General features: G+C 38.8%; 1 protein-coding gene across 1 annotated transcript; it reads right to left on the reverse strand.

The window, feature by feature from the left end:
- Positions 1-69: 69 nt before the first annotated feature.
- fbxw9 (F-box and WD repeat domain containing 9) lies at positions 70-8,668 on the reverse strand. The gene is made up of 8 exons (XM_057861164.1): positions 8,434-8,668; positions 7,943-8,068; positions 7,598-7,721; positions 5,556-6,504; positions 5,026-5,174; positions 4,750-4,953; positions 4,166-4,231; positions 70-932 (listed from the first exon to the last, which is right to left on the reverse strand). The coding sequence occupies exons 1-8, from the start codon at positions 8,544-8,546 to the stop codon at positions 849-851; spliced, it is 1,815 nt and encodes a 604-aa protein (XP_057717147.1). The 5' UTR covers positions 8,547-8,668; the 3' UTR covers positions 70-848.
- Between the last annotated feature and the right edge of the window lie 154 nt (positions 8,669-8,822).

Genomic DNA, 8,822 nt, shown 5'->3' on the forward strand with positions numbered 1-8,822 from the left:
AATCAAACAATGGGATTTACTGTACATCTAAAGCAAATTTGCATTTTGTTGCCAGAGTTCATCAAACCAGCTTTAATATCAGAGACAACCCAACGAAATATAAATGTATCTAAATTATATTTACCAAGAAGGAAAAAAATACAAAGTCAAAAAAATAGTAATTGCCACCTTCTTTAATCACAAAGCAATCGTTAATCCTCCTTGCTGCGTGACTTTACAGCCACAAAATGATGACCAAAGGTGGTGTTGATTGACAGCGCATTTTGCAGTCAACATGAAAGCCTAGGTCTGTCCTGGTCAAGACTTAGAGATTTACTAAACAACATGAAGCATTTCATCACTTTATTTTTCACTTTTGTAATAAATTAGTCATAAGAAACCCAAATCTTACCAACTCAAGAAATTAGAATGTTACATGAGAAAATCGATTTTTCATTGCAATTAGGTGGCTAATGAAGCTGTGTAAAAAAAATTAAGTTTCACTTATTGAAACAAATATAAACTTTCAACAACATTCTGAATTTATTAAATGAAATTGTATATAGTGTATTATATAGACAAACACATACATTCAAATATACACCATATGGTATACATAGTATACTGTAAACTCAATTACAGACTGACCTTATATGAAGATAATTTAAAATGTGCCTTTCTATACAAATAAGAGATCTATTTTTAAATGTCACCTTATTTTCTCAACTTAAAGATCCTGCATAGCCATTTTCAAGACTTGTATCTAAAGAGTACATCAAGTATATTTAAAGAGAAGTGCTGAAAACATTCATCACTTTACAGGTTGGAACAGTATTGTGAAGGACACTAAGGTGTGTCCAACTCGAATTTCAAGTCTCACTCTTTGTGGGTCTCCAGATTTCTACACACATATTCCCCAAGGCAACAGCAAGGACTCCAGCCTCCACACTCAGCTGAAAGAAAAGACGACAAGGAAAATATCTTTATACATCCACACATATGAAATGCAATTTCATCATTGTTATGAATTACTGTGGGAGAGCCAAAGTCAAGTCCAAAAGGTGGTCTATTACTTAACCTAAAACCAAAAAAATACAGCTCAGAAAAAAATGGAGGAATTTCCCCAGCATTTTTGTGTTTCTTTACAAAACGTTTAAAAAGGATACTAATAACGGCAAGGTGGAGAACATGACCAAGACCAACAGATAATGGAAGTTATTGAGTCATGAGAAAAGGTGTTACTCTTCACTACAAAATCTATGAGACAACATTCAAGCATGATTAATGCAAACTACTTGTTAGGTTTGACTATAACTGCACCCACTCACCATTTACGCGATAGATGTCCATTCCAAATGAACAAAATGAATTGGACGTCTATTATTGACAAACCAAGAACCACATTATTGGACATCTATTATCGTCAATGGTACTGAAAAAGTTATGTAGGAATATTTGAAGCATAGTAATAATACAGTGTAATGTATTTTACTTTTATGATACAAGGCGATTCAAAATGAATGTGCCAGAATCATAACACAACATGTCCAAAATGAAAAACATTACAAACCTCTAGCTTGGACACATATGTTGAACACCATTTCAAGTTTTATTTCATGTTTTATAAGTGCTCAGACTCCCAGCAAATATCGATGACATGAAAGATCATACAACAGCTGCAATCAACACATACCGCGACACGCTAAGGCGCGTAAGGGAGGAATTCTCCCATCAGCTTGATGTTGTCTTTACCGCACTGGCCACTTGTAAGTAGTAGTAGAGGTTTGAGCACTTATAAAACATGAAATAAAGTAAAGACAACACATGTGTCCAAGCTAGATGTTTTTGCTGTATGTTTTTCATTTTTGACATTTTGTGTTATGATGTTGGCACATTCATTTGGAATCACCCAGTATTTTTGTTAACTATACACTTGTATTTCAGGTAAAAATGTTCAAATATTAAAACATCTGTCAAGCTAATATATTTTGTTAAGGCTGTGACAATTTTGCTTTGAGTAGTTTTCACTGTGCATTACTTTCGATGAGAAAACAAATTTGAAATTAGAATGATTTTTTTTTACATTGGATGTTCCATTTTTACACTCAAAAGTATGAATGAAAATTCTTTAATTACCAACTATTTTCTCTCTTGAGTCCAATTGCCTCCAACCACCTTTTCAGTCCCTCTTCCTCTGATTATAACTTTTGGATGTGGCACAATAAGGGTATCAAATCCTTTGCCGACATGTTTGAAGATGGACATTTTGTTTCATTTACTCAACCGAGAAATATAATCTGCCCAAAACTCACTTTTTTCGTTATTTGCAAGTCAGGCATTATGTGCGCTCGAATGTGCCCAATTTCCCCTCAGTACCCAGTACGAATCTAATCGACCGCTTTCTTTGCTTCGATCCAATCCCTAAAGGTGCACTGTCGAAACTGCACAGTTACATTTTATTGTCATTGGGCTCGGCGACTGATAAAAGTGAGGGCAGCCTGGGAATAGGATTTGGGGCACCTCCCTGATAATCTGTGGGATTCTATATTATCTTCAATACATAAATCATCAATCTGTGCTAGGCACTGCCTCCTTCAGCTCAAGGTGGTGTACAGAGCTCATATGTCAAAAGCCAAGCTGTCCAGTTTTTACCCTAACATAACTTCCACCTGTGATAAATGCAAATCAGGGGATGCTACACTGATACACATGTATTGGCTCTGCCCCAAATTGCAAAAATTTTGGCACAATGTTTTTCAAACTCTGTCCGCAGTTCTAAATAAGAATATTAGCATCAATCCACTCTAGCTCTGTTTGGTATTTTTGGTGAAAACTGGTCATTTGTCATCTACAGAACACCGTATGATCACTTTTGCACTGCTCTTGGCTAGACGCCCAATTTTGCCAAGATGGAAAGGTGCTACTCTGCCCACGCTTGACCAGTGGCTTCGCGACCTAATGTCTTGTCTCAAGTTAGAAATGCTGCGCTTTTCTATGACCAGGTCAAGGAGAAAGTTTCATTTGACATGGGATCCTTTTTTGACCTATTTTCACAATATTCTAACAAAGCCATGAGTTATGCTTAGATGTGGGGAAACGGCTCTTGAGACATACAGTGGCCTCTATAATTATTGGCACCCCTGAAAAAGATGTGTTTTTTAGCTTCTAATATATATTTTTTGTATTCAAATAATATGGGACCTTAATGGAAAAAAAGAGAAAAATCCAATCTTTAATACAAGTGCATTCATTCAGTGGGGAAAAATCCCACATAAAGAAAAAATTATTTGACATCAAATAATGTGTGTCACAATTATTAGCACCCCTGGTGTTAATACTTTGTACAACCCATTTTTGCCAACAAAACAAGGTCTGGGGACTGAGATGGCCATGGGAGGAGCTTGATTTTGTGTCTGGTGAATCATTTCTGTGTAGATTTGGCCATATGTTTAGGGTCATTATCTTGCTGAAAGACCCAGTGACGACGACCTATCTTCAGATTTCGGGCAGAAGGCAACAGATTTTGATTTAAAATGTCCTGGTATTTCAAAGCATTCATGATTCCATGCACCCTAACAAGGTTCCCAGGGCCTGGAAGCGAAACAGCTCCACATAATCACTGACTCACCCCCATACTTCACAGTGGGTATGAGGTGCTTTTCAGCATGCGCATCTTTCGTGGCACGCCAGACCCACTTAGAGTGTTTGTTGCCATAAAGCTCAATCTTGGTCTCATCTGACCAAAGCACACAGTCCCAGGTGAAGCCTGCGACCGTGTGTATTTTTGTGCACTGTGTGTATATTTATTACTATTATTATGTTTAATTTTCCCTCTCTAGAGGTTATCGAATATATATATGTATATGGACATAAATACAACAGCTTGATTGTGATGCACTGCTAATAACCTATCATTGGTATGCATGGTGTGCCTGAATTATATAGCTAGTCAGGACAGTTGGGGTTGTGGGTTGGTGGGAGGGGCTGTTTTGATTTCCTATGCGCTTCTGGTTTTAATTTGCAAAAATATTTTGTTAGTAATTTTGTTATTTATTGCTGTTCTATGTACATTAAAAAATGAATAAAAATATTTGAAAGAAAAAAAAAGTATGAATGAAAGTAATTTGACCAACTTTACATAAATAGTAAAAACATCTTTTTCAGAGCAGTAAGGCAATTAACTCACCCCTAAGACTCCTTCTTGGTGTCGCATCGTGCATAATGTCTTTGGAGGCCCACAAGGGATGTGCACCTGAAGATGGGGAAAAACTGAATTATTGAAAAAAAAAAAAAAAAACATATCGATACCAGATTTTTTTAAATAGTCCTCAGGTTTCAAGTTAAAAGCTGACAACGTGCAAAGACTGACAAATACTATGTAGAACTTGTTTTTATGACAATTCTGTTTCAGATTACCGGTAAACTTTTTCACCACATCATTTATCCTGATACTTGGCAATTATCCTGTGATGCAAGGGCGCCTTGTTATTGGCCATGAGTGCTTGCACATCACACAGAGAAAAACAGAAAACTGATTTGACAGTCACCGTGTTGACTTTTCATTGGCATGGTGACATCAGAGTGCATTGTTGTGAAAAAAATGGTAGGTCATACGTATTCCATAGACTGGAGCCTGTAAACGGCTATTATTTTGCAGTTGTAATTGTAGTTATTGCAGCCACAAGAAAGACAATAAATGAAGTGACATCCAACAGGGCGATTTTATGAATCAAGTACCTTTTTTTCTTCACATTACTGGCACTTTCTTACCTTGACAGTAAAATCAGAGGAACACGTATAGAGGCTTCCAGGTGACTTGTTAATGCCTGTGATCATAGCTGTGTGCCCCACATCGAACCATGACAGGCGTTTTATGATCCCTTGCTTTATGGAAAAACAACGGAGTTTGCCCTTTAAGTCACCTCCCCAAATCTCGCTGCCACTATAGCTCATGGAACGCAGGTAAGAGCGCAGCTGAAATATAGGAAGCTGTTTAAATTTGTCTGTCATAGGATTATAATTTCTTCAATGTGTTGTTACACTTACCCGAACTTTAATCAATCTCTTGTCTGCCCTGCGATCATGGACGACCACAGTGTTGTCTCTACTCGCAGATATTACGTACTTATCGTCTGCTGCCAGGCACAGGACAGAATTGCTATGGTGTTTAAGGGTTTTCACCAATGGAACAGCAGCTATGAGTAAAATAAAAAGAATGTTTTTAATATCAGAGAGAAGGACAATATACACTGAGGAACAACAGAACAATTGAATGAGATTCAGTACAAGAGCTGTTTAAAACATTCTCAATTGCACTTCGTATAAACGCCAATCATTCGGCTTTAGGGTGAAATTTCAAGATAAATCTAAATTATATTAAAAAATTTTTTTTTTAAACTGACAGGTCACATCTTATCTAAAGTTCTAAATTCCACATCACATTCAGTTTTTTAAATGTATCTAAGCATTCTGCATACATGAAGACTTACTAAAAGGCAAACATTACACTTCAGCTTGTACTGGTTTTCATTAAATTGTGCTGGTGTGCCTAATGAGGTTCAGTAAAAGCATATCACCTCTAGGGTCATACATTTGGATCTTCTTATTAAAAGTACCAGCCAGCAATACATCTGGCAGATAAGACATGCAGATGACGACAGCTTCAGTCTTGATCACGCCCCTCTCTGCCCCACAAGCTTGGAGGTCCCACAACCTCACAGTTTCGTCAGAGCCCCCCGAAGCCAGAAGGGGTCCCTGAGATGCCAAACACCACACCCAGCCCTGATGAGTGTTGAAGTGGCCCTGGCCTGTCAAGGTATGCATAAGCATGTTGCCAGAGTCTGCCTGTAAATTCCAAAGTTTAACATCCCAATCTCTGGAGCCCGTGGCACAAACAGCCCCATCACCCCCCAATAAGAGGATGGAGTTGATCGCCCCAATATGTCCTGAAAGTACAGTGATGCACTCAAGTTCTGGGGGTGGACTCGGACCTCTGGAGGGTTGATGCTCTACTTCTACATGTCCTCCATTACCCTGAAACTCAAGATCCCCCTGCTGATGATCAGGAGCGTCATTTTGGCCTTCAAATAAAATTGGGTGATCCTCAACTTCCTCGATCACTGGTTCTTGATGATCTTCTAATCTTTCATCCAGTACTTCCCTCAACTGGACCAGATGCTCCTCGCCGAATACCACTCCTTCCTCACCATTATATGCTTCCTCAAGCACTCCAACTCTCTCCGGTTCTAGAACATCCGCTCCATCATCTTCTTGTCCCTCGGCCGCTGGTAACCCATCTTGCAAGGCCCTTACTTGGTCCGCCGCAGAATCTTGAGGCTCCCTTGTCACAACCTGTGCGACGCTGGACCAGCATGAAATCAGTTTCTCCATCTCCAAGCAAGCAATGGGCCAGTCGAAGTCTTCCCTTGGCCCAACTGGAAAGCTAACGTTAGACCCGATGAGTCTGCGCGCCCGCAGCTGCCAGGCTGTGCTATCCTTCCCGACATTGCGCAAAGCACAACAAACCTGTAATGAGAAAACAGACAAGGACCATGCCAACGTTTTTTCTGTAACACACCATAAGCGTTTTAACAACCGGACCATAGTACCATACCTTGACTAAATTCATTTTAACTCAAACAAGCAGAAATCAAATCGTAGACCAATTGTAAGGCTATGAGAAGTTAAGAGAATTATAGATATCATAGCTACAGTGGTATGAAAAAGTATCTGAATCTTTTGGAATTTCTCACATTTTTGCGTAAAATCACCATCAAATGTGATCGGATCGTTGTCAAAAATCACACAAATGTAAAAACAGTGTCTGCTTTAACTAAAACCACCCAAGCATTTATAGGTTTTCATATTTTAATGAGGATAGCATGCAAACAATGACAGAAGGGGGAAAAATAAGTAAGTGAACCCTCTGCTTAAGGAGACTTAAAGAGCAATTGAAACCAATTTTTACCAAACAATTTAAGTCAGGTGTGTGCCCAAACACTGATGAGGGGTTTAAAGCTGCCCTGCCTACACAGGATGGATGCTGCAACAAGACAATGATCCAAAACACACAAGTACGGTAAATCAACTTCAAAATACAAGTTCTGGAGTGGCCAAGTCAAAGTCCAGACTTGAACCCAATTGAGATGCTGTGGCATGACCTAAAGACAGCGATTCATGCCAGACAAGCAGACATCCCAGGAATCTGACTGAACTACAGCAGTTTTGTCAAGAAGAACGGGCCAAAATTAGTCCTGATCAATGTGCCAGACTGATCTGTAGCTGAAGGAAGCATCTGGTTGAAGTTGTTGCTGCCAAAGTGGGGCCCACAAAATATTAAATGTGATGGTTCACTTAGTTATGCCCCCCCCCCTTCTGTCATTGTTTGCATACTATCCTCATTAAAATATGAAAAACCACCCAACCATTTATAGGTTTAGTTAAAACACTTTTTTTATCTGTGTGATTTTGACAAAGATCAGCTCACATCTGATGGTGATTTTATGCAGAAATGTGAGAAATTCCAAACGGTTCAGATACTTTTTCATACCACTGTATATTTATAATAAACTCTTTGTGAAATGAAGAAATGGGTAAGGCAAAAGTCTTTACAACTCACCTTTGGTAGCACAGAAATGACACAATGAGCCGGAAGGTGTGACACAATTTGGGATACCATCTCCCATGGCAATGACAACAATCCACTGGCCTCGGGAGATGCAGATGGGGAAATATCAGCAGGACTGTAACACACTCCGGTTGTTATTTATTGTATGGAACAAACACGTTGCAGAGGATTGTTTATGTGTAGTAATACAATTCGATAATTTTAAAAATTGTTCTCCAAAATAAACGTATTTATACATTAGCCCAAAAAAAAAAAAAAAAAAAAAATCTTTAATACAGTTGTAAAGTGTTTTGACTAAAACTGGTTGGGGAATAAAATCGGCGGTTGCACTCTTGCCTTTGTTGCTTTGGACTTGAGGCTTCGCTTTTCACAAACTCGTGAGATGGCCCACTTTGTTCCCCATCTTTACCCGCTGCAGCCTCTTTGTTAATCCTTGCGTCATCCATATCCGAAGCAGCGTTACTATAATGCATGCAGGCAACACCCCTCCTTTGGTAATTGCATATTTATTTACCGGACAGTACTCTTTACACAGATCAACAAATCGTGTGGCAAAGACATGAAATTAAAAAGTAATTTCGTTATTTCGCTAAAACAACAAAAAAGACGTCAGAGTCCGATAAGCAACATCTGACAAGTTCAGGCACTAACGTAAACGTCTGTCGGATACTGCCCCAATGTTATCGTTTGACAAGAATTAACAGCGATGTCGCCACGATAGGATAAACCACTCAATTAATCTGAGATGACTTCTAACAAGATATTAAAAGAAAAATCCCCAAATGGCTTAAACCATACGATTTTGATGTAGAAATGCTGTACTGTACCAACTGGTTTCTGCTGATATGCGGACGTAGTGGCGAACTACAATTTCAAACGACCACTTCCGGCGGCAGCCAATAACGTCATCAACGTCTAGTGTGAGACAAACCTGTAACATTGGAAATCAACGGTTTTATAAACGTCAAAGATGCAGTAATATAAAGTACATACATACTATATGTGCTGCACCATTTTTGGCTACTCCCGATACCAATTCCAACACGCGGCACTGCGTGGCCGATGCTGATAAGTGTACCAGTATGATAAAAAAGTGGTATCACCAAAATTTTTTTTATATCATCTTTTATTTAGGTATCAGGCATCCCAATGTCTTTTCACCACCCATTAGTGATAATCTTTTAAATTCACAGCAGAAGGATAATTGGACGTCTAT

This window comes from Corythoichthys intestinalis, chromosome 16 (assembly GCF_030265065.1).
Source record: "Corythoichthys intestinalis isolate RoL2023-P3 chromosome 16, ASM3026506v1, whole genome shotgun sequence".
NCBI classification, from domain to species: domain Eukaryota; kingdom Metazoa; phylum Chordata; class Actinopteri; order Syngnathiformes; family Syngnathidae; genus Corythoichthys; species Corythoichthys intestinalis.